We start from the raw sequence: 25,947 nt of genomic DNA, 5'->3' as shown, positions 1-25,947 counted from the left end.
TGGGTGGGGGAAGAAAGGAATTTAAAATAAGCAAATGATTCTTCAAACAAAGGATTACTGTGTAGAGAGTGTGAATATTGTATCAGATGCTTAGCAAATTAAGAAGGGCACATGGTCCTTGCCTGGAGCATAGTACCTTGCCCAAGGACAGAAGCACACAGTCCACCTAGATGTACTATAAGCTTGAGGTAGTAAAGTCATTGTTGTGCATTCGCTACTAAAGGAGTGTGTCTTAAAAAGAATTACCTGTTTAAAACATTGTCGTCTTACTCCCTGTTGACGAAATTGTGGAGTCTTCAGGAAAGCTGAGTTGTGTTAAGCGGGAAGGTGAAACTGATCCCTTCTGTGTACAAGGAACCCTGCTAACAGTGCAGTTGCCACGACAAAAAACTTAAGATAGAAACGGAGCACTTAAAATATATTCCTTCGATAAAAATGGGGAAAAGATTATTCTTTATAAGTAATTCTAACAAGAAAATGCAAGCATGGACAGGTTAAACATTGTCACTACCACCTTTAACGGAAGTATTTAAAGTCTGTTACTCGATTCACTGTGTAGAATTGCCTAACCTATTTGGTGTCCCAGTAAATTCCTCAAGATAAGGTTCTGCCTGAGCTTTAGTTCAAGTGGGTGTGCAAGCACATGTTTAGATAAAGCTTCCACTTGGTTGTGAGAGCAGGTGGAACAGTCCCCTGAAAGGGAGTTTAAAACATCCATCTCCCCCACCTTCTCCAGTGCTATGAAGACATCTTTGTCCAGACACACGCTTGCTCTCATTCCACCTTCCTTCCTTGTCAGCTGTGACTTGCCACCACCTTCCTTCCTTGTCAGCTGTGACTTGCTTGTGACTCTATAATCACTGGATGATTCATGGCTTTGCAGTAATAAAACACAGCTAAGAGACCAACAAAATTTCAGAAGCACCTAACTAACAGGGAGGCAAAATTCCCTGAGAAGTTCAGCCTGCAGCATATAATTGCCTTCATTATTATCAGGCAGACTTTGTGAATCCTCCCTTACAGCTTCACACGGCTAAGAGTATCCGGAAGCACAGACAGTTAATTCCCGTATAGTACCCATGGGAGTTATGTGCATGCACAGCACCTGTTTACCTTGGACAGAAGTGCACAGCATTGAGCCGATCCGGTCACGTACCCAAATCCAAACGCAGGCTGAGAAGCAGCTCTGCCCCTTGGCTAGCTCACAGCCAAGACGATGCTTAGGTACACAAATGCCTTTTTCCAGTGCACAAATCAGGAAGGTATGGTGAAAGTGCCGTTTAAAACAAAAACTATCCTGCCTGGCACTGAAACAGAGAAATATTTCTGAGCAATATCCAAGGACTGAGGTGCACTGAGGCAAGGGTGAGGACAGCTCCCCCAGTAGCCCCTTAGATATTCCACCTGTATAAACCCTGGCTAATGTGTGAAGAGAGTTTCCTCTACTTTGTACTTTATAATCAATAATGGTGGTGGTTGTTTTTTTTTTGTTTTTGGTTTTTTTAAGTTTAGAGACAGCCAGAGCCTCATCTTCCCTATGATATATAGAGGACATGATCTGTCACAACACACATGCTAACAGTGTCACACCAGGCTATCAGACTCCACCTTACTTTCTAGTTCTCCCTTCCTGAATGACATTTCTTAACTTCACTTTCAGCACTTGACATTAAATTACATTACGATCACATCATAGACACGCATACTAAAATCTATATCCAGGGGATTGCCTGGATGGTCACTTTCCCAGAAATATTTTTATTAAGAAGTAGAAATGAAAAAATTGAGGGAAATTTATTAGAGTAATCAATAGAATTTACACTTCAAATCATTATCAGAAATAAGCTTAAGTAAATATCTGATCCCAAGAAGGGCTCCCATTTATTTCAGGAAGTGTGTTTTAGATTAAAGAATGCTAGCCTGGGTTTATAGGGTCAGATCCAGAAAATTCTGTGGTATGTTTATTATTGTTTTTGGCCGAGTTTAAGAGCAGTTACATTATTTAAGTATTTGTTCCTGTATCTGGTAAGTAGTAATGTAATGCTACTGTTTCAACCTCACCAGTTAACCAAAAAACCGTGACAGTACTGGCTGTTTTGAAGCAGAGAATTAATCAGTGATGTAGGTGATTCTGCTGCAGGTTATCTACAAAGACCATACAAAAGCCTGTATCCTTGAGCACATCAGGTATGAAACAAGAAGTTAACACCTTTATTTGCATCTGTAAACCCTTCACCTGTCAGTGGGTTGCCTGAAAAAAGCTTTTTTCCCCCTACTTTTCCTGAGGGGAGTGTTTCAAAAGCTTGCTCAGACTGCGTTTGGCATTTTGTTTCTCCCTTCTCTCAGTTCTAAGGTGTTCTGCCTCTTTCATGATACATAACTTCTGACAAAAAATAGCCAGGAAAAATATCCCCGTACATATGTCTAGACTGTACTTTTGTTTTAAGCGGTGATATATACTACTGCTTAGGGCAGATGTTCCCTTTTCCCCCTCCAGTTACCCAATTCTGTTAAGACACTAACTTCAAAGTATCTTAAATAACAAGCAGTTGTACCTTCCAAGTTTAGCCTAGCCTGTAAAAATACAAGTTTTTGAGCCATAAGAATAACTAAGGAAATTAAATAATTATAATTCAGCTTTTATAAAGGCAAGCATAGGTCATTGAACCTGAAGAGTTTAAAACATGTATTATACATTGACAGCCCAGAACAGATAGATATTTCCAGCTGCCAAATAAATATACATTGTTTTCTTCCATAAAAGCCTATTCTCTCCTCAGTGGCTGGAACAGCTGTTTCAAGGCAATTCCATACTTAGATGCATGCCAGTATTTCAAATACATTAAGAAAATGGAGGAGCTAAACCATATGCAGTTAGTTAAATATAACAACACAAATACTGGGTAAAAGAGAAGCTTAGATGCATTGATGAGAAGATGTACATACATAAGAGGAATGAGTCTCAGCTTTTACATTTATCCTTTGTGGTCCCTACATAAGGCTGTATGACAGAATGCAGGAACGTGGGCAGCTGCGAGCTCACGCTTGCTTAGAGGTGAATGGGGCACGTGAATTGAAGAGCACTTTAAAGGAGACAGGGCATCCTCCCCTAAAATGTAGATAAGCAAAACCACTTAAGGCACGTAACATCTGTAGGTTCCTTGCCTTTCAACACTGACAATCTGCTTTTAAGTATCCCCAAAGTTACCAGGATGGTAACACCACACACTCACATGTAGGAGGCATCGGGTTCCTCTCATATATTGGCTTACTATGATAAGACTTCTCAGAGGTGATATGGCAAAATAGCACACAAGGGACAGTGCCCCATTAATCCACAGACTCAATTACTGCACAACAGCTTTCCCATGCTAACAAGTTCTTACTTAAAAATCAAAGTTCTTACATAAAAATCAAAGATATGAGGCTACACATTAGTAGTATTAATAGTAGTAGTAGTAATGAGGGAAATCAAGAATTACCTCAAGGGGTACCACAGGTGATTTAAGGGAAGGACTCCCATACAATAATGCCAAATATTTAAGAAATAGATTTCAGAAACTAGCTCTTAATGATAACACATCAGACCACTCTGCAACTGCATACTGATCAGCAGAACAATATTATACCCTTGCAGTGGAAAAGGGACAAGTTTTCCTTCGTTGTTTCACAATACATGAAAGTTACTCAAAAACAATCCAGGAAAGCTGTGAAATTAAACTCATACAGCTCATTGAACACTTGGCTAAAGTTATATGTAAATTACAAAAGCAGAAATATCTATTGCAAGTACAGTATTTAAGAAATTAAATTCAAGTACATTTATAATTCCAATACTTTTGTACAACATAAAACTGGCCTTTTGATTTATATTCACATTTCAACTCAACATGACCGTGCTTGTTTCTTTAGGATGCAACTTACAGGAGAAACATTCCTTATTTCAGTGCTGGCATTACTCAAGACCACGCTTAACACTAAGTAAACTAATAACATAGTTCTCTAGCAATGAAGAAATAAAAAACAGGGACAAAATAAGGGAAATAAGTAGGGTCATTCAAATATCTACGCTATATGAGTTACAAGACTGCTAATGAAAAACAGCTACTTATGTGGGAATAGGGTCTGGTGAACAGAAGAATTACACAGCAATAGCAGCACTTCAAGACAGTAGACACCACATCTAAAACCGCAGTGCGATTTGGCCATGTACATTCAGTGAGGTCATCTTAGCATTTAAGTTTTGCTAGTCTAAGATACTGGATTATTCCTCGTGGATGAAAACCACAGTTTCCTGACAGAACAGCTCAAGCTCTCTCAGAAACATAGTAAAATTAAAATCAAAGGAGCAAGCTTTGGAAAGCTACAGGAGGCCCAGAAATATCATCAGGAAGAGCAAGCAGAGTTTTCAAGAACAGCTCTGGGAGAAATTGGGAAGAAGAAATTCAGTGAGGATTTGGCAGGACTAGGAAAGACCAGAAAACACTGGTACCCACTTAGCCATGAATTTGTACTTACATCCTTCTCAGGGCTGAGCCACCACGGCTACAGCTCTTGTACCTGCTGTAGGAAAGCTAAGGGGTAGAGCTGGTTATTCTTGGTGACCAGTCACTTTTGGTGTAGGGAGTAAGAAACAGAGGGACCCTCTCCTGGTGAATATGTAGGTGGCTGCTCTCCATCAGCAGAGACAGCGCCTCTGCCTGCAGTCAGCTGGGCTTCTAATTGAGTCAGTCAATTAGTTGCTTCTCACCTTCATGATTAAAGAAAAGTCATACCCCCACTTTTCTCAAATCATTGGCAACAAGCAGTCAGTACCACTTGTGTTTTAGTTTATGAAGAGCACAGCCTGAATCTGTGATGGGTGAGCACACCCTGCTCGCACTCTTGGGGTGCTCACCCTCTCGGGGTGCTCACCTTAGGGGTTAGGCAGAAAAGAAGAGCAAAGCTATGATATCTTTTGCTATGGGACTGCTACTTACAGTGTAACAGCCCTTAGTGGCCCCAGGTGTCCCTCCCACAGCTGCTGACCATCAAGACCCATAAGAGGTGAAGGGGGGAATATATGAAAATGAATCCTGATGTGTTCTGAGTGAAGAATTGCAATTCAGGTATGCATCTTCCCTAGTCCCTTCGCTCATCCTCCTAATGAACCTCCCAATGAGGCCATTGCAGGGGCCCCAGGGCAAAAATGGGGTTTGTAATTACTTATTTATATTTGACTTCTGTGGCTCATATTTGTAGCTGTTTCTGAACAAAGGAGTGGTTTGTATTCTCATTATGCTTCACTGATTTTTCCCAACAGGATTATTTCTGTTTAAAAATTGTGTTATAAAAGCAGGATTTCTGAAGTGTTTTTATGCACTAATCTCTGAGGCTGGTTTCTGTCTCTCTCCGGGAGCTAAATTGAATGTGTTTCATTATGTAAAAAGAAACTTAATTTTAAATGCTGAAACAAACAATCAACACCCCTCCCATGTTCCTAGATTATAACAATAGTGCCCTATTTTCAGAGAAGGTATTAAAGAAGATGGAACTATTTTCTCAGGTGAGGTGTTAAGAAATGATAGACTTCAAAGAAACGCTAGATTTTTAAAGTATAAAAGTGGTGGTTTTTTCCAGTAAGAGACTAATACAGGTCATAAAATCTGATATTTTCTAGAACATTATTTTTCTACAGTGCTGTGAAATGCAAACATACAAATGCTTCATGATATGTTCTCTGATGGGCAGTAATCACCAGTAACCTTGAAACTAATACAGCATTTTCCTGGAATGTGATCTCTGCTATAATTGATGATGTTCTTTTAAAACTTCCTCACTTTTTTTCATTCCTTTTAGGTCAATGCAAATTCCTGAAGCTGAAGGAAAAGGTGAAATTCTACCTCCAACTATACAAAAAATAATAAAAGGATACAACAAGTATCTACGTCCATTTTTTGATAGTAAGTAGAAAAGCTGTTTTAGTAAGATTGAGCCATAACATAATGCAGTGTCTGAAACTCAGCAATGAGAGCAAATGTTTTTTTCACTGTACTTTTTTTCTCCAATGTTTGACAGTGGCTGATCTAATTCTACATGATGTACTATGATATAATAAGATATAGCGTAATAGCTTTTGTGGCCCAAGGTGAAACTGATATATTCCAGGCATTCACAAAGCAAAACTTCCAGACTGCTGGAAACTTTGCTATTGATGTTCATGTGTCCTCAGTGAAATAAACTGTAATACCTTATCTAGCATAATTTCCCCTAATTTCCTAAATAATAACTATAAAAAATTTTGATTAAAGATAAGAAAGCTTCATATATCAAACTGTTCATAAAAGCACAGGCATATCTGGTTACTATACCAAGTATTATGTGCATCTGCTATAAGATCGCAAGAGAATTATTTAAGAAACGCTTCTTGCCTTGGGTCTTAAAGGTCACTGAACTGGTTCACTGCAGAACTGTGAGGGAAAATGAATCGAAAATGTCAGTTCCCTGTGTCAGAAGGCCACGGTCACCAGGTTGGAAGACCCACATAGTCTACTGCACCAAAGCTGATTTTACTGCCCTGCAGTGCAGCCAACGTTAGGCACCTGAAATCTCAGTGACAAACATCTTCCTTGCTTGAATCAGGCTATTGCATCTATCAGAAATACTGAAGAGTTACGAGGCGGGGTGAAGATCTCTGCCTGGAGTAAGTGCAGAACTCGGAAAAAGAAAATATTCTGCATGTTGAAAACATGCTCAGCACCACGTGTCTGTCAGAAAATAAACTTACGGAGTGAATGCTAGGCAATAGTTCTTAAGTGAGATATTCAGAAATGTTAGAGGCTTCAAATGAAGGCTTTTATATCCGTTTATATCCTGCTTCAAAACGATTGACTGAAGAGTTTCTCAGACCATACTGTTACGTCTTGCCATCCAAACACCTGGTGAGACTATCAGCCTGTTCAATAAGGGCAGTCCACATCATGTGCAATTTCTGAATCCATTTCATGAAAATATTGAGATAAATCTGTATTTTAGGTTTAGGAGAAAGGGAAAACTGTTTCCTCTGTTTGGTTTTTATTGTCATTGTCTCAGCTGCTGATACAACTGCTACAAAGTATTTACATGTTCTAAGAAGATTTTCAGCAAAATGAAAGTAATGCTAATAAATAAACTAACCCCTTCTCATTGGAGATGATGCATATGGAAAATAACTTTATGTTCGGTGGCCATTAATATATTTCATTCATTACTTCATGCTAGTACTAGAGATACATTAGCACTGCCATGATGGACGTGCTTTGGTAGACAGCAAACAGAATTTCATTGCAAAATCCTATGATAATATTTAAGGCCAACAATAAAGCACTTTTGAGTTACAAATCTCCCTTTTCTAATGTAAGCCAATTTTTTTTCTCAGCTGTTGTAATGCAGCAAGGCTATAGCTCTTTTTCTGCCTGGGAATTTTGTTCAGAGGGATGCTAAGGACTTTCTGTGTTTGCCTGGAAATCCCAGAGAAGCTCAAGCACAGATCAAGTCTGTCGTATGCAGAGCCAGTCTAGCACTTCCAGACAGTGCCAGCATCGCTGCATATGCTCGCCACACCTCAGGCACACAAACGCTGTGTCGCAGAAATCTTTGATGGATCTATATTAGCCCTACTGCTGAAGGAATGGGATGAGACTCTGAAAAATACATTTCACTAATGCCATTTCTAAATGTAGGGTTGGTGGTTTTGTGAGAAATTACTTTTTTGTAGGAATAATTTAGGTTAGGATGACCCAGGAAGTGTTTGTCCCAGTTTCTGGACCTGTAGCTTTTTGCAAGATCATTTGGGATAATTTTCCATGTGATAGAGGCGTGTATGCTCAGGGTGGGGTGGGAAGTGGTATCTGCCCAGCCCTGACCCGTCTCTGTTACTGGCAAGGTGGGCTGCAGCTCGGATGAGATTCAGGTCCGTGAGAAGCTATTGCTCTTCTCGGAAGCAGAGCTAGTAAACCACCTAAATCCTCAGTTTAACAAATCAGTGGATTATACTGGTCTTTGTGACCACAGCTATCCTAGCTTTGTTCCATGTAATGTTTTCCTTGTTTCTATGGATATCGCCTGCCTGCAGCTGGTATACCTTGTATCTTCATGAGAAAGACTTCAGTATAACTGACTTTACTCAGAATTGTGTCAATGGCTACAGCACACCTGCTAAATAGTTGATGAAGCCAGAAGATCAATTTAGTCATTTATACCTCTTCTGTGACATTTTTTTTTTAAACCTTATCCCCCCATATCCTTATTTTCTTCGGTATGATGATCTTCATGAGAAAGACTTCAGTATAACTGACTTTACTCAGAATTGTGTCAATGGCTACAGCACACCTGCTAAATAGTTGATGAAGCCAGAGGATCAATTTAGTCATTTATACCTCTTCTGTGACATTTTTTTTTTAAACCTCCTTATCCCCCCAAATCCTTAATTTCTTTGGTATGATGTTTGCATGTTAATAGTAAGAGACTAACCAATCAAAAATGGATCATAAGATCAAAGTGCTGGTTAGACTTGAGTAGGCCGATGAACAAATGCATGATAAAAACATAACCCGGGGTATTCTGGTACTGGTGGAGAGTATCAGCTACTATAAAAGCCTGCGCAGTTCTAATTGTGTCAACCTATCAGTGCTGATTTACTCTGAGAAGGAAACTTGTATTTCTAGAAACATGAACAGAAAAGGATGTATATGCATATTAACCCCACGATCTATGTTTGCTGTCTGAAGTGCGTGAAAGGATTTGCATAAAATGGGAACCTAGTATGTGTATGTCGATACGCAGAAATATCTGAAAAGAATATCCTAAAGTCAGCCTCTTTAAGACACTTGGCTCCCCTTTTTTTTTTTTTTTGGCCAAGACTGCTTTGCTTTCGAAAGTGTGCATATTTCTGTTTGTGTGGTCAGTTAGATATGCACTCATAAATATGCATGAAGAAATTTGTCATAAAACTAGATGGTATTATTTGTTGGCATCTACAGTGCTTTGAGCTTAATGTTAGCTAGTCATAATGGGACACTGAAATGTGATTTTTATCAAGTGTGAGAGGGCCAGAGGTTAGCTTGAATTTTAGAATAACGTAATTCAAAGTCATTTCAAAGTTTTTTGTCCTTGAAATTTTTCTTCAGGCAGGAAACGGGGATTTTTGAAGTGATGCTTGCTGCCAAGATACAGTCATACTCTTACAAAATCAGTGACACTGAACTCCTTAATATTTAGCAAAATGGTTTTTTAGTCCTGAAAAGAAAGCATTAGGTATAAACAAATGATCATAAAATGAAGGTTCCTTTTTCCTAAAGTCAGGAGAAACAGAAATATTTACTAGTCAAGGAAATTTTGTGGCAGCTCATAAGTTCTTAGTTTAATAAGCCCTCTCTTTGCCTATTTGTTTGTGTTTGGTCCTTGTGCTGGGACTGGCAGATGACTGGAAATTACCTAAGCGGATACAACTCAGCTAGTGTCATAACGAGGGGATTATGAAGATATTTTTCATTTGAATCCAATGGCTGTGCATAACAACATAAAAATTGTCTTCTCCTCTCCTTGTATGGATTGGAACTAATAGATTTCTAGATTTTAAGCCTGGATTAATCTCACCTTACTTTAGTCATCTCCTCTCCCACAGGTCACCCCTCCAGACCCTTGCTACTCAAACGCTGCCATTTATGCCCAATACAGACTGTCGTTCCCATCTCTAGGCACCTAAATTAGGTGCCTAAAGTTAGATTAGTTGAAGCCAGTCTTAGTACGTCAAAGGTTTGCAGACAAGTAAAATTGACTGAGCGTTTTATGTTTGTCCATGGTGGGTGGCACATCCCAGTTACCAAATTATGGGGGTACTTTTACACAGTGTTTAGTACAGAGGAATCCCAGCTGGACTGGTTACTTGGCTCTGCCCTCATCTGAATGTTGCTATTAAGAATGTTCCCTTTCCTTAAGTATAGCATTTTAATGTCCCTCTTTGAGCTGGTTCATCAAGCAAGTCTTAATAAACTGAACAGATAGACCTGGGAAGCTCCATTAGTGAATTAAAACATTACCTATCTAGAATGATTTTAGCCATTCTTTGGACTGGAATATGAAATACTCCTATACCAGTGTTAGTAGATAGTACCCCTTAACATAATAATATCTGTCCTAGACTTTTCGATAGATGTGAAAGTCTTCTATAGAAAAGCTGACATAAGGGAATTAAAAATGCACAGTTATTTCCCTTAAATGTGCTACGTAACCCTGACACTTTATCTCAGCAATACAAACTGATTTCAACATCAGGTTTTCTGCTGAAACTGTGTAGACCAATTTTATAACTTTAGGTGCTGTGCCAAACCTCTCTGAATTAATGAGCAATTCCTGCTGACTTCAGTGAGCCTTGGATCAGGTTCATAGAGTTGTTAAGGGATGCATAAAATCTTGTAAATAATTTTATACAAATAGATTTTGTTCTGTGATTGAATGTGATAATTTAAGTGTTCTAATTAAAAAGAGAGAGACTAGGAAAAGGTCACAGCTAAGTATATTTGAATATGGAAGCTGCTTTCAAGTGGTATAGAAAAGTGTCATGTTTAAATTAGTTATTCTAAACCACATTTAAAAGATTATTTTTCTTAGCGTTGTAATGAGTAATACATTTCATGGTCTTAAGGTTTAAAGTCAAGAAAGCAAATTAAATCTTTGAGTCCAACCTTCTGTGTAAGATCAGTCATCGTATTTTTTTCTCAAATGTTGTTTATATTAAGTTCTATGGGTTCAATTCAATGGGAAATTGAAATTGAAAATGCCTTCAATGGGAAGGCATTTTAGTCCTCAGAAGTTTACAGTTTACCTCCAAAAGAGACCAGGAGATATCAGAATGTTAGCCGTGTCTAAGACCCTTTGATTTATTGAGACAAGCTCACAGGGTACATCAGAAAGGAATACCAAATAATCATTGTCTAAAGACTATTTTATGTACCAGTTAGCCAATGTCTAATCCTTCAGAGAAAGGCAAAAAGCCCAGAATATGTATGGCCAGTTGTATATTGGGAAAAAATATCTTTTGAATCCCTACGGAATCCTTAAAATTGTGATTTAATAAATCAATGACTTGGTGCAAAGCTGTAAACTTCAGCATACAGATGGTAATGTAGATTTTCCTTCCTTTCCCATGGAAATAAGAGACACTATGAGACTACAATTGCCACCAAACCCAGCTTCCTGCATGCAGGACAATCCAAATGTTGACGTCTAGAGACTCTAAATGATGAACAGTGATTAAGTTCAGTTAGAAAAAAATCAATTTATTTGAAGTTTCATGTTGCGTCTAGCTTCCATAAACTGGGATCTTCCTTTGCTTTGTCAGAGAATGTGTACAACTTGCTACTGGATACCTTTTCTATGTGCTTACTGACGTTGGGCACGTCACCTCTGCATCTTCTCTTTGAGGAGCTGAGTAAATGCTGTTCCTTACTTTTCGTGTTACAAGCTTTGATATTAAGCTTCCAGAATTTTTTGTCTTCTGGAGTATTTCTCTCTCTCAATTGAACTCTGTCTGCTGTTTGCACAGTTTTTTCAAATGTGGAAAACAAATCTTGTCACGGTAATCTCGTAACAGTCTTGCCAATACAGTCTAGATTGCAAGATAACTTAATTCTGTGTATTGCTCCCCATTGCAATAGTGCTTCTGCCAAAGCATAATATGGAAAGATCATGTTGAAATGATTATCTGTGACAACCTCTAAATCCTTCTCAAAGGCACTGCTTGCCAAGATAGTTTCCTATCCTGTACATACTGCCTGCATTATTTGTCCCCACATTAATTGCTTGGATTTGATTGTATTAAAATATGTGTTTTTGACAAATGTTTTAACAAGCTGTTATTATGATCCCCACCAATTTTTGTCTTGTCCACAAACTGTACTAGCGAAGCTACATCACTGTCTAAAGATCGATGCGAACAAATAAGATTGAAGCTGATTCCTGCTAAAAATGGGTCTGTCTTCTGACGTCTTTGTATCAACAATTACAGTTGAGATCTGCCAGAAGGCCTATCTTAATCTGTCCGGTCTCTTCACGTAATATATATTTGTCAGGAAGGATGACTTGTGGTGGGAAGTTAAATGCATCCAAAAAATCCAAGCGTAATGTATCACTTTATCTAAAAGTCCCATAATACTCTAAAACAAAGCAAAGCTGGCAATCAGGCAGACAAAAACAGTTTTTCATGAAACTATAATAAATTATTCTAGCAATACTTTTCTTTCTAATTCTCTGTTAGAGTTGCATAGTATTTTATCCAGTATTGCTGCAAGGATGAGGTGTTCTTTCAAAAAGCCATCCCTTTTGAGATATTTCTGAATGTCAGAATTGTTCTAAGTTTTCTTAAACTAAATGAAAAAGAGCTAGGACTAACAGCTCAGCACTGGCAGTTCATGATAATGCCGATTTGATTTTAGTAGGTCTTCAGAGTTACAAATACATACGTGACACAGTGGTGGTTTACTTTGGTACAAAGTTTAACAGACTCTGATCATTGCAGTCATCCAAACAATTTTTAGGTATGCTATCTGCCACTCTTCTGGCTGCTTTCCCATATGGGATTACTGTGAATATCCGTAAAGTGCATCAAGTAACAGTCTTTGTACATAAATTTCAGTAAAAGTTAAAATGTATGTTAATTAGATTGTGCACCCATTGCTGTAACAAGGCACACCCTTTGACGTTTCTTTGCCGTGTTTTGAAGATTCCCTTCACTAACGCAGGACAGAGTGACTTTAGTTTTCTTCTGAAGATCAGTAGATTTCTTCTGAAGTTGTCATTATATATACAATTCCTGAAAAACATATGGAAATGTAGGAACTGACTGCCTCATCTGGTCTATTGCCCTGTTTTTGACACTGTCCGCTGCAGACCTTTCAGAAGAAGTTCAGGGGAAAACCCAGTGAATAATTATGGGAAGACTCATTCTGTTATTAATACTTTGCTTATTTAGTAAGGCACCATAAATTGTATTTAGCCTCACACACAAAAAAGAAATTGGCACTTAACCATTAATATTGTTCTGATTTAATTGACTGTTAAAGCAAAGCTATTCTAGCTATTCTCAGCAGCTTGTATTGTGTTAATAAAGAGCCCTTCCATAATTGTGGTGGGTTTTTTTGGTTTGTTGTGGTTTTTGTTTTTTGTTTTTTTTTTTTTTGTCCTGCACAGCTCCTCCCTGGCATGTTGCTGTATCTGAGGGGATGTCATTTTCTGCTGAGTTTTCATGAGTGCTTGGCTCGAGAGGCTGGCTGCACAGCACAAGCACTTGGGTTGTGAAGACTGTCAGGGCTAGCAGAGCAGGACGGTTTTGTCCTGGATTCACTACCACTCCTTAGCACTTGAACCGCAAGGCAGGTCTGTGCTAGGACAATCAGTTTGAGCTTGAAGTACCTCTTAGCCTAAACGAGATGCCTTTTGGTGGTTGGGAGTCACCCAACACTACAATTCTGTTGTGTTACTCAATAATATTTTGAAAAATACCGCAACGGGAAAGAAAGAAGGAAGAGATGTACAAAGTCCTGTTTCTGTGATTCCAGAAGAATTAAACCTAATTTAATTTCAGTAATCTTTCTGGAAAGTCAGCTTTTCATCTCAGACGTGTAACAATAGCACTGATGATACTGAAATGCTGCTAGTGAACATTTCCCCTAATCTGTATCACCTTAACTAGGCAAGGATCAAGTGTTGTTCCTACCAATAAAATATGATATAATAGGAAAGAATCTGATTATTCCCAGCCACAATTCCCACATAGCCAGCTGAACACTGCATTGTCATCTCCTTAGGATGGTTCATCGTTAAGCATATGCCTTGCATGATGAGGTTCCCCCTAAATTCTTGTGTGACGGTTGGCAGTAATATGCTCTGTTACAGTCATACATGGGAATCTGTAGGAAGACTTTAAAAAAAATCAGAAAATAGATTATAAATCACACTTACTTTTAAATTTAATGATTTTTTGAGGCTCTGACACATCTTTTGAGGATGGCAATATATGTAATTGTGATACTGTAATAATGATATAAGCATAAGTATCAATTGACTCTGTTGCTGTTGCACCCTAGAAGGTTGGGCTGAGTTTCCTAGAGGGAAAACCCTGGAGGGACAAAACATAAATGTATTCTTGGAGTATCAAAACCTGAAAAGAATGGAAAGAAACAGAAGAATAAGCTGTCAATGGTCTGAGAACTTTTCAGTCAAATAATTTTGTTCCAAAGTTAACCTCTAAAGTCTTCTTCAAATAGATGAACAATTTCTTCTGATCCCTATACACAATTTATAGTATATAATTAAACACATAGATTACCATCAGGGGATGCTGCAAGCCTACAGTCCTGCTTTAAGCTGGAGCTTTATATTTGAGCTTTCAACTGAGTCCAGAACAAAGCATTTATAGATTTTTTTTTTTTCTCAGGAGTGCCAGATGTTTAACAACTTTAACACATGCATTCCAAATGGAAATTATTTTGGAAAAAAATAAAAATACTAATATGCTTATACCACTTAGAATGACACATTTTTTTCCTTAGTGTTACTCAGTGGGGTAGAGTTGGACCCCATCTGCCTCTAGATGCCATTTGGGAGCACGTAAGAGCTATGTACATAGTACATTGCAAGGAGCCAAGAGGGGGTTTCAGCAGTGTGCCTGCGATATACTGGCACCATCAGCTACATAGATCTTATCTAAAGCATTTCTGCATTTCTCAGTGCTGCATTCTCTGCTTCTCAATTACCTGGAAAGATGCACTTGTTTAATATGAATTTCCTTGTACGTGTTCTCTGTTAATTATTCTGCACATATTCAACCAGGGGTAATGTCATGTTTCCATGAAAGCGCTGCACAAATTCCTCACTTTTAAAACGCATGGTGATTTTAAAATGGCTGGTGATTTTCCTTCTGACACTGTAAAATGCACATTCACAAGGAAACGAGAGTCTGAGCATACTAACATTATAATGACAACTACTTGGTAAGGTATTTAATCACACTGAATAAACCTTCAGCTGATATTAATATTAAAAGGAGAATAAAATGACTAGTTTTCCTTTATAAATGCAAGTATTCAAATCACAAGTTAACTGCTAATGGTCAAAAGCAAGACATTAAAATGCAGTGACACGATATAGACAATATATTCTTAAATAGGCAGTAAATAAAGTCACTCAGCTATCCCATCTGCATATTAACCATGTGACATTGCCGGGTGCAACTCCTTAGTTCGCTAACATCTGATGGACCAGATGTTGCAGCTGGAAGAATTCTTTCCACCGCTCTGCACCTCAGAGCAGAAGGGTGTGATGTACCGTGGGGATTGTACCTTCCGCAACTTGTTGTGCAACGTTTTCCCCGGCACTTTTTTTCTGGGGAAAAAAAATAATCATATAAACCAGGAAATAAAGCATGTTTGTTAAAACCAAGATACTGTTAGTCTAGAAGTATTATATTTTGGTTATGAAATCATTAAAATTCTTTCATAATCTAAGTTTGAGGAATATTTCCTTTTAAAAAAGCTACTAAACATTTAGAAAAAAATGGATCACATTGTGGAAGATTTTGTAGCCAGTTCTGCTGAACACTGAGTATTAAAGAACTGCGTGCTAGATTCTGACTTTCTCTTTTTTGCAGATGGTCCTGTGTCAGTTGGAATGAGTCTGGATATTGCAAGCATTGATACAATATCAGAAATAAATATGGTATTGTAGCTTTTGGAATCTTTTTTGTTTTGCTTGTTGATAAGCTAATGTCTTGTGTTTACAGCTGCTGGCAATGTGACTTTGAGGCTTTTCTCCTTGTGCAGTCAATGTGTGTTAGGAGATGGAATTTTATTTTTCGCTACAGGTAGTGGTTATAGCACTATAATAAGTATAGAAATGCAGACGCAAATCACACCTCTCACAGATACAAACAGAAATTTGCTACTGAGCATTAATCTTAATGAAAGGCATGTAGGGCAGTATTTATTTTCCAGATGAAATGTCTAAATCTTTATGCATTTCAGAAAATAAAACATATATTCATGTGACTTTGAAGCCTTCCTTGTGATTAGACACAGCTGAACTCATATGGTGAAATGCAGACGCAAATCACACCTCTCACAGATACAAACAGAAATTTGCTACTGAGCATTAATCTTAATGAAAGGCATGTAGGGCAGTATTTATTTTCCAGATGAAATGTCTAAATCTTTATGCATTTCAGAAAATAAAACATATATTCATGTGACTTTGAAGCCTTCCTTGTGATTAGACACAGCTGAACTCATATGGTTTTTCTCTTTTACTGTTATTGTCACACATTAATTTATTCCAGCTGTTTCATTACATTTGTATCATTTATTTCTGAACAAACTATGAAATGGAGTATACTTTTCTAATTAAAGATCCTCCATTGCTACATAGAAATAAAAGACAAAATTCATTAATCAGATATTCAATATTAGAAAATATTTGTGTGTGTGTATATTAAAAAGTGTGTGCACATATAAATAAATAAATATATTTAAAAAGTGTGTATATATATACAAGTACCTCACCATTTCATTACTCAGGCTTCTACAGAAGATGAATATTAGAATCCCTCTGTACTTAATAAGTATTAGTTAGTATTTAGAAAGGGGGAAGTAAGGTCAGAAATTAAGATGAACTTCTCATACTGATAAAAACACATCATAAAATCAAAAGCTGATGAAAAAGGTGCTAAGAAATAGTGTGATTTTAATGTAAGACTACAAGGCATATCTGAATTGAAGGTGAATTGGTCTGAGAGCTATATTCAAGGTCTTGATAAATTTGGCACCACTGTTTCCCTCGTGATGCTGAAAGGATAAACTGTGCTAAAAGACGATGATTCCCTTCCTATTTCACTAACTTCTTTCATCCTTTTGTCTATCTGAAGTTATACAACTTTTTCCAAAGTTTTCTTAAAAAATGCATTATTTAGTAGTTTATGTGAACAAAATGTTTGCAACCACTTATATACATCATTTTAAAATTTAAAGATTTACAGAGCCAGATTATCTGCTTACAAAACTGATGATTTCAGCTGATTTATAGCCCCAGACTTAGGCCATCAGCTTTTACTGTAAAATTCCAATGACCATAAGAACAAAATCTACTGAAGATAATATTTCTTAATGATGTCAACCTCACATCAAGTGCTGGAAAATTTGGCAGTACAAGAGCCAGTACAACTGCTATCGGAGTGCCAGCATTTAAGAATGGGACATGGAGAGTCACAGGCTACTTGTGCCCAACAGCTGTTTCCATAAACTTTTGTAAAACAATATAATACAGGCTTGCTCTGTATGATAACTTCGTTTTTTCTCTTTCAGGACTACACAGCTACCATATTTCTAAGGCAGCGATGGACTGATGAGAGACTTTGTTTCGATGGCAATAAGAGTTTAAGCTTAGATGGTCGGCTTGTGGAAATGCTTTGGGTACCAGATACCTTCATAGTTGATTCCAAAAAGTCTTTTCTTCATGATATCACTGTTGAGAATCGTCTTATAAGAATATACCCTAATGGAACAGTCTTGTATGCTCTACGGTATGTATATACCTCATACCAGCCTTTATATTTGGCTTCTACTTACATTTTAAACTTTCCAGATTAGCAGAATTTTATGCTTAAGAAACTGATCTATTTGTAAAAGTAGAATGTGCACGGTCTTGTAGTCTTATGAATATGTAATATTATTGACCAATATGATTAAATCCTTAAATTTAATAATAGGTCTCCCTTTCTTCCCTAAATAGGCCCTTTTGCTTTCATGTAGACCAAATACAGGAACTGCATTTTGCCATTCCAATTGTTTCGCAATGAAGTCATCACAGAGGAAAGCAAGCAGTGATGATTGATTTGCATTATTTATTGCGGATTATCCTTTATAATAGATTTTGAGAAATATAACAAAATTGTAAAATATATTGCAAAATATTAACAAAGGAAAATGCACACTGTAAGTGAGAAGGGAGCAAGGGGTGGCCTTTTTAGACTGCCACTAAACTCAGCTATTCTGGAGCTGTTTCCTGTTCTGGATGCTTATTACTCTTCCCCATTAGATATCAGTAAATACTAGATATTTTTCCTTCCTGTTCTGGATGCTTATTACTCTTCCCCATTAGATATCAGTAAATACTAGATTTTTTTCCTTGTAATAGATATTTGCCCGCAAATATTATTTCAAGAAGGATACATGGATTTTTATTTTTACTGATGAACAATTTTATCCCATTAATAATCAGCAATACTCTTTTTTTTCCAAGGATCACCACAACTGTTGCATGCAGCATGGATCTGACCAAATATCCCATGGATAAGCAGACGTGTACTTTGCAACTGGAAAGCTGTAAGATGCTTAATACTTATTATTTTTACACAATTAGAAAAATATCTGTGATCTTTTTTAAGGGCTGCTAGATATTATTATCAAAGAGGCTGGAATTTTCAAAGAAGCCAGTGACCAGTCCCTGTTGAATTACAATAGTATTTGTATACAAAGATGCACGAGGCATCATGAAAATAGCATGGCAGTACTGAAATGCTGCCAAGCTATTAATGATTAAACAAAATCTCAGGAGATTATCATAGGCCTCGTTTTGCAGTGCATCCTGCAGTTATTCTGTTGGTCTTCAGGGGGAGTTCTGTGAGCAGACATTTTCCAGCACAGCCAAGAAAATATCTTTTATTTGTTTTTCTCTTTCAGATAGCACATATTTCCCCCCTCCCCCGATGTACAATTCCTTTAGGAAAGAGAGAAATTAGAATAAGGCTTATTTGTAAGGCATAGAGTTCATATTTAATTAATTTACTGTCTTCATACTGAAAAAAAGGTAATTGCATAGACAGATCTGTTCTGAGATGGATATATACAGAACTTCATTGACTTATTTAACTGCCTCCATGCCAGTGCTCTGGGAAAAAATGTCATCAATTGATGGACCAAGACTAAATATACCTTTATAGGTTCTCATTTTATCAATCAATGTCCTCATAATTTTAATTAAAATATGCTCTCTAATACTTTGTAGACATGGTCACTTTGCAAATACCCAAACGTTCATGTTTATAGTTAACGTTTTGCTATTATTCATATGATAAGACTCTATCAAAATATTTTTGCTCGGGATAATTAAAATTAATAATTTACATTTAAAAGGATACCCAATCCTGTAAGGTGAAAATATATGTTCAAATATATGTCAATACATATTTAAAATCTTTTGGAAGGTTTTTCAGTACTTGTCAAGTTTTATTCTTTACCATTTCAGATGCGTGTGTGTTCTTTATCTCCTGTTGGCAATGACCAATTAGACGATTGCTGCAAAGTTTCATTCTAGACAGAACCGCAAAGGGAATCAACCCCAAAACCTTCCTTACACAGGGGTCCCTCTAGCATCAGCAGTTTTATAAGATCTGTTTAACAAATAGTGATTTGAATTAGAATTTGGATTTATCTCTAATTTATTTTCCTTTGGAAGAGCATATTGGTAAGTCAACGCATATGGTTCTACATCAACAGCATTGCCTAATGAGTCATTTAATATTTTCTCTAGTTCCAGAATGAAATGTAAGTGCTTAAACTTATTTGACAGGATTAAAAAAAGGAAAATTCCCTATATAATTTAAAATGAGCATTTTTCAGAATGATTCCGTCTGCTTTTTCAACAACACACAAGTGTCTCCTGTCCAAGGGGAAAACATAATAATGTCATCACAAATGCTCCCATGACATTGGTGTTTGGTTTTAAAGAAAACAGCTAGAAGCAATATCCGTCTTAATAAAAGGCCTAACACTTTGTTTCAGATCACATATTCGCTATGCATTTTACGTTTTATTTATACACATTGGTATTTGTGTGGATGGATAAATAAAATGTAAAATACATAGCGAATATGTGATCTGAAACAGGGCTAGGCCTTTTATTAAGTGATTACTAATGTAATCAATCGATATTATCACGTGATGGCTTTACACAGTAAAGCATCCCTAGTGGCCTTTACAACATGCTATTTTGCTATTAGTCATTAATAACATTAATTGATTTATACTTTCTACACAGCAAAATACATTTCAGCCAAAATGTCTATTGTTTCTTTCCCCTGTTATTGCAACACTTTAGCAGGTAGTACAGGCATATGTTAGGAGACAGAGAGTTGCTACTCTGGGTCTCTGTTGATATGGCAGGTGTGACATTTGGGGACTTGGAGGGCTCCTGTCTCGCTTGGTGCTGCCGGGGGGGGTCATGCTCTCTGCCATGTGGCAGGGAACACCACCATTCATTCACGCTGGGCTGAGGGCTTCTTTCCTCTTCCACCCCTCCGCCCCCAGGCCTGCAGTCCAAATACATATTCATGTTTTGGGCCCATCTCTGAAATTTTATTTCCTTTTTGAACTTGTCCTTCAGCATTTATTCAGTGAAGAGCCATGTGAAGGCACTTAACTTGTGCTTGACAATCAGGGGAAATTAAAATTAGCAACAGAAAGGTAAAGAAACTCGTCTGTAATGGGCATTATGAATGTTTAATCCCAAATTTACTATTCCTGTAGCTAACCCTGTTGACATTAGCTGTTCGTACTGTATCAACAAAGTACAGGAATGAGACATTTTGAGCTTGAGGAATTAGTTAGAATGAAAACTCAGTGTCATGTAAAGAGAACAGAGATTACTTGTAAAAGCCAAATAACATGGCTTAAGGATTTTGTCTCTATAAACTTTTTAAACATTTTATAATTAGTAAAATATTAATCCCCTGAATAAAGAATAACTTTGCACAGAGGGAGCACTGTGCTATTTAACTTTACTGACTATTAGGAAGATTCTCCCCATGAAAATTCTTCACAAATAGAGTTTTGGAACCAGTATTTTCAAAGAATTTTAATAGGAAAGATCACCAAAACCTACTAATTGTTCAGCTAATGAAAATACTTTGGAACAAAAATGGTTCTATTAAAGCAAAACAACCATCCTTGGAGATGTGCTTGTTATCACCCATCCAGGCATCAAGAATTTCTCCCATCTCATACAACTTGGAAGACTGAATATCTTGTAAAAATAAATAAGAATTTACTGTGGTACTCTCTAGTTCTTTGGATTTTATTTAAATATCTGCAGTTCATTTATACTGGAAGAAAGTAAAATGAATCCATGCCTGGAGTCATGCATAAAAACTGCTGCTACAAAGCTCTTTGTTTTGACTGAGGACAATGCAATCATTTATTTATAGGAAATGTTACTTTTATTTTTCATCTCCCAAATCTGGGAAACTTCCCAGCATGTGGTTTTAGAGAACTGGGAACTTAGCTTGGACGTGCATGCTTTTGGCTTAGTCTTTTGACACAGCAGTGTTTTGGCTTTAATTGCTATAAATGTGATAGCGTGAGCAGAGATCCCTGGTCATGATACCTTTTCAGAAAAGCGCCAGTGAGAGTGAAAACAAGATTTACACTTAAAGAATGGTCAGGGAAAGAATTTCCAGGTGAAGTTGTCATTTTAATTGGTAACCAGCATAGTGTTTCCTTGAAATGAAATTTCTGAACTCCTGTTTATCCTACATTAAATGGCTGTAGGAAATCAGTTCTTTTTTGTCATTGCAGGAAACAAAGCCATTAACTTAAAAATATTAAAATGCTCTTTTTATTTTAATGCATCTCTTTTTCTGTGATTCTAGAGCTTTGTTCTTTTTGCAGCATATACCCTTGTGCAATGTATTGCATTATTGTCTCACTGTAATTTACTTACAATTGGCTGGAGTCTAAAAATAATCATTGGCTCATGTTTCTGTCCCCTAAGCTTAGCTATTAACTTGCACAATATAAGTCTGTCAGATACAAGAATGATTGATCTAAGCAAGCTAAAGGAAAAGATGTTCAAATGCTCCCTGTTAACATGTAAATTACATTAACATAATCTTGAATTAATCATATACACTAGTCTGAAAATTGCCTGCCTTTTAATATAATGGGAAAAAGCTACAGAGGTATCTTAGCTATGATTGTGCTGCATATTGACAAGTGTGTGCAAAATACAGTTGCCTTCTGATAGATGATTCATGTCCCGTCTCGGCTCCTAATTACTACTTGAAGGTTAAGAGGAAGTCTCCTGGGGCCCCTGAAGCGTGCCACGCTGTTGAGCCTGCAGAAACATCAGCATCTAAGCTGGTGTCCTTGGGAAGCATCCAAGCTCCTACGCCAAAATGTCATCCCAAGTGACGATCCAGGCCCAGCTCAGAGCGCAGCGCCAGCACGCAGCAGCCCTGCTGCTCTCCTCACCCCTTCGTTTCTATGGGAATGAGGATCAAACGCGCTGCAACGAGAAACAGCAGCCTGGGGTGCAACAAAGGGCACACTTAATGTTTAGTCCAAATGCTGGCAGTGCTATAATTCATAAAAACTGTATTTCTTTAAAGCGTAATAGCTTTTGCCTTTAGAATACCATGTGGTACTAATCTCTTTTAATAGTTTGTCGTCTATACTAGAATAAAAGATATAAAAAAGACCACCTCTGAAAAAGTCAGCTTTTAAATGATAAGACTTTGCATGTTATTGGGAGTTTTGTTGCAAACAGGCATTACGTTCTGCCAAAAACCGTCATTGTTTATGTCTAATTGTACTTTCGGACAGGCAAATAAGAAACAGCTGAACCATAAGTGTGCTCAACACATTAATTATTGTGTAAAATAAACAATTTTGTTGGCTTGTGTATCACTACAGGGGGTTATAACATCAATGATGTCATGTTTTACTGGACTAGAGGAAATGATTCAGTTCGAGGTTTGGACACGCTCCGGCTGGCACAATACACAGTAGAAGACCACTTTACCTCCGTGTCCGAAGCGGTATATGAGACAGGTAAAAACACCCTTCTAACACTTTCCAGGTACAGTTTGGAATATGGCTCTGCAAACAGAGCAGCATTAAGGAACTGAGCACATTGCTTTCTCTTAGGAGGACAGTTTTCATTTTCTGCTAGATTACATTCTTGAAACCGTACATACTTTTCCAGATGTTACCAGCAGAGACCCAGCTAATGTAAAGGTTGAGAGTTTTTGAGCTTTTTCTTGGAGGCTGCGCATTATCTAAAGAATGGTAAACAAGAGAGGTACTACTTCCTCCACATAATGGCAGGGAGAGTTCTTGTGAAGGTAGAATAGCCTGTAAATTGGGCACTTAAATTGGAGAGAGACTAGGGACCCTGGGTACCCAGCTCAGAACAATTCCCAGCCTCCCTGGAAATAGCCCCTTGGCTTTATTAGGCAAGTCAAAAGCCTCTATTCAGCCATGGAAATTTCCGTGAATATGCTGTCTGCTTTTACAACTGCAAGAAGTTGGGTTTCATGGCTAGTGCTTGTGGGAGTTGCTCCTTATCTGCGGCAGTCTCTGTCCGGGCGGGTGGGCAGCAGAGCGCAGATTGCCCAGCCTCAGGTTCCTCTGCTCGGGGAAGGGTCAGAAGCATTTTCACAGACCTGGTCTTCTGCTGATCTTAGGAAACTGCTGTAGAAAGTTTCCTCTAACTGCAGGACTTAACCTCATGAAAGAGTCTGCTCCTGTTTATTTTCCGGAGATTTCGAAAGGGCTTTCAGAGAGTTCAAGACCTGCCAAACTTTATGCTCTTTGAGTTACCCTTAGGTCCTTCGTTGCTGTTCACTCAGTTTCTCTTCTGCCCAAGCCAACACGCCAACCGAAAGGGTGATCTTTAAATGAAGACACACACATCCTTCAAAGCTGTAGTTTCACCAGAGGATATGTTACTAATTCTGAATCACAGAAATACAGTTTCTCTATTCCACTGTTGGGTATTTCTGCTTTAATAATTCAACACAGAGAAACTTTATGATCTAATTTCAGGTATTAATTCAGGCTAAAAGTCAAAGTTCTCTAAATGGATGTAAAAGTAGAAATGAAATACATACTAGCAGACTCCAGGATCACAAAGTATCTTGCTACTTACCTAAGTGACATAAGACTGCTTGCCGTCCTCCTCTTTACAGATTCTGGGTAAGCAACATCAGGCTCAATTAAAGGAGAATAATCCTTTATTGCTGTTCTGCCCAGAAGGGTATTAGGACCTGTTCACCATACAGGAAAGAGGAATAGGAAACCTGCTTAATTCTCACCACCTTCTATCATAGAGTCCAGATTCTAAAGCCAAAAAAAGTTCTATTATTTTTTACCAAATAGAATAAAACCGTGTTCCACTTATAACTGAAGAGGCATGATCAGATGAACTGTGCTCTTCTTTTCAGCAAATGGTGCTGTCTTCCTCCCTTTATGTTGGCAGGAATCATATGTATAAAGTCAAAAGCCACTTTTTCTTTTAATTATACATTTTAACACATGCAACTTAATTCGATTAAAATTTCCCACAGCTGCTTGTTTCAATTCTCCTGTTCAAGAAAGCCACGTTATTAAGTGCTGTGTGGTACTTTTAAAATGAAATCTCATAATCCTCTTAATTTTCTATTGAGTCATTATGAATTAGGTGCTATTTTCTACAGATTTCTTTTTTAGGAAAGCAGTGCCTACTGTAGCCCATATTAAAAGAAAAAAGCAACCACATTATGGAACTATATAATCAATTTCAAAATGAAAAATGATGCTTTGCATTTCCTTAACACCATTAATAGATATCTGAGAGTATTTTATAAATAACAGTTACTTTATAAATAAGTTATTTATAAAAGTTATCATTCAAAAGGCTAAAGCTAAAGATACAAGAGAAGAGCCGTGTGTAGTATTTCCTAACACAGCAAAAAAAGCAATCAGGATTTGATACTCTGTGAACTTGAACAGACAGTACAGCTGCTGTGCAAGTGAAATATTGTACAACAATGCAAAGCCCAAGTTCACGTACAGCCACAGACAGAGCCAAGTTTAAAATGCAGTCAGCAAAATTTGTGCATAAGTAACTTCAGTAAATTTAAGAAAAGGACATTGTGGATTAATCTTGTTTATAGAACAGCATGTATCACATAATAGTAATCACATTATTGTAATCACATAATAGTAAGTCACTTTGAATAATGTTAGCTAGATAGCTGGCTAGGGTTCGGTGTTGATTTCGTTTTGGAAATGAAGACCAACTTCATTTTGGACATGGGTAAATTAATTGCTAGAACCACTTCCTACATGTCCTTTAACTATAGTCCTTATTCTGCATACACTGATACACTCTTGGACCCCAAAACCATGTATCTGCATCAGTGGCTGCTGGGTTTTTATTTTAGCTGTCTAGCCAACACCACCTGCATTCTCAGAGTAATAAATAGTGATATAAAAAGCTTGCCCTTCCTATTGGAAAAACATAAAAGCAATGAAGGGCTGTTACAGTCTAGCTTTTTGTGTAAATAATCATAGAAATAAGGCTGCAATACACTTTGAGAATTCATTTAATCTATTCTCATGTCGCAAGGCAAAGTCATCTGTATCTACAGTTTACTTCCTGACAGATGTTTTAGGAGTCAGTTAGACAAACCTCCAAAGTGTCTGCTTCACAACCTCCCTAGATGATTTTTTTTTTTCCTGGTGATTATTACAAGCATATTTTCCCCATGTCTAATCTTGATCTCCCTTGCTGCATTTCAAACCCATTATGGGGATACAGAAGACAAATTTCCTGCTATTTTTCAGCAGCCCTGTTTCAGGACGGGTATATCTTTTCTCAGATCAACACTTTCCCTCTTTTTAATTCATATAAACAGTTTCCTAGATCGCCTGTCTTTGCTATTGTTCTCCCATTGAATTTCTCATTGTTCTCCCATCGAATTTGTGCCTCGAATACTGTGTTCAGTTTTGGGCCCCTCAGTACAAGAAAGACATTGAGGTGCTGGAGCGTGTCCAGAGAAGCGCAATGAGGCTGGTGAAGGGTCTGGAGAACAAGTCTTATGAGGAGCGGCTGGGAACTGGG

General features: G+C 37.5%; 1 protein-coding gene across 1 annotated transcript in view; it reads left to right on the top strand.

The window, feature by feature from the left end:
• Positions 1 to 25,947, top strand: part of LOC103897677 (gamma-aminobutyric acid receptor subunit pi) — a 79,519-nt gene that overhangs the window by 38,074 nt on the left and 15,498 nt on the right. Inside the window, 5 exon segments of the mRNA XM_009277788.2 lie at positions 5,839 to 5,942; positions 15,665 to 15,732; positions 17,370 to 17,587; positions 18,307 to 18,389; positions 22,755 to 22,892. Coding sequence (XP_009276063.2) covers positions 5,839 to 5,942; positions 15,665 to 15,732; positions 17,370 to 17,587; positions 18,307 to 18,389; positions 22,755 to 22,892 — 611 coding nt within the window.

Source organism: Aptenodytes forsteri, unplaced genomic scaffold (genome assembly GCF_000699145.1).
Source record: "Aptenodytes forsteri isolate BGI_AS27 unplaced genomic scaffold, ASM69914v1 Scaffold15, whole genome shotgun sequence".
Lineage (NCBI taxonomy): Eukaryota > Metazoa > Chordata > Aves > Sphenisciformes > Spheniscidae > Aptenodytes > Aptenodytes forsteri.
Note: the sequence above shows the minus strand (reverse complement) of the source record. Positions and strands in the feature narration are given on the sequence as shown.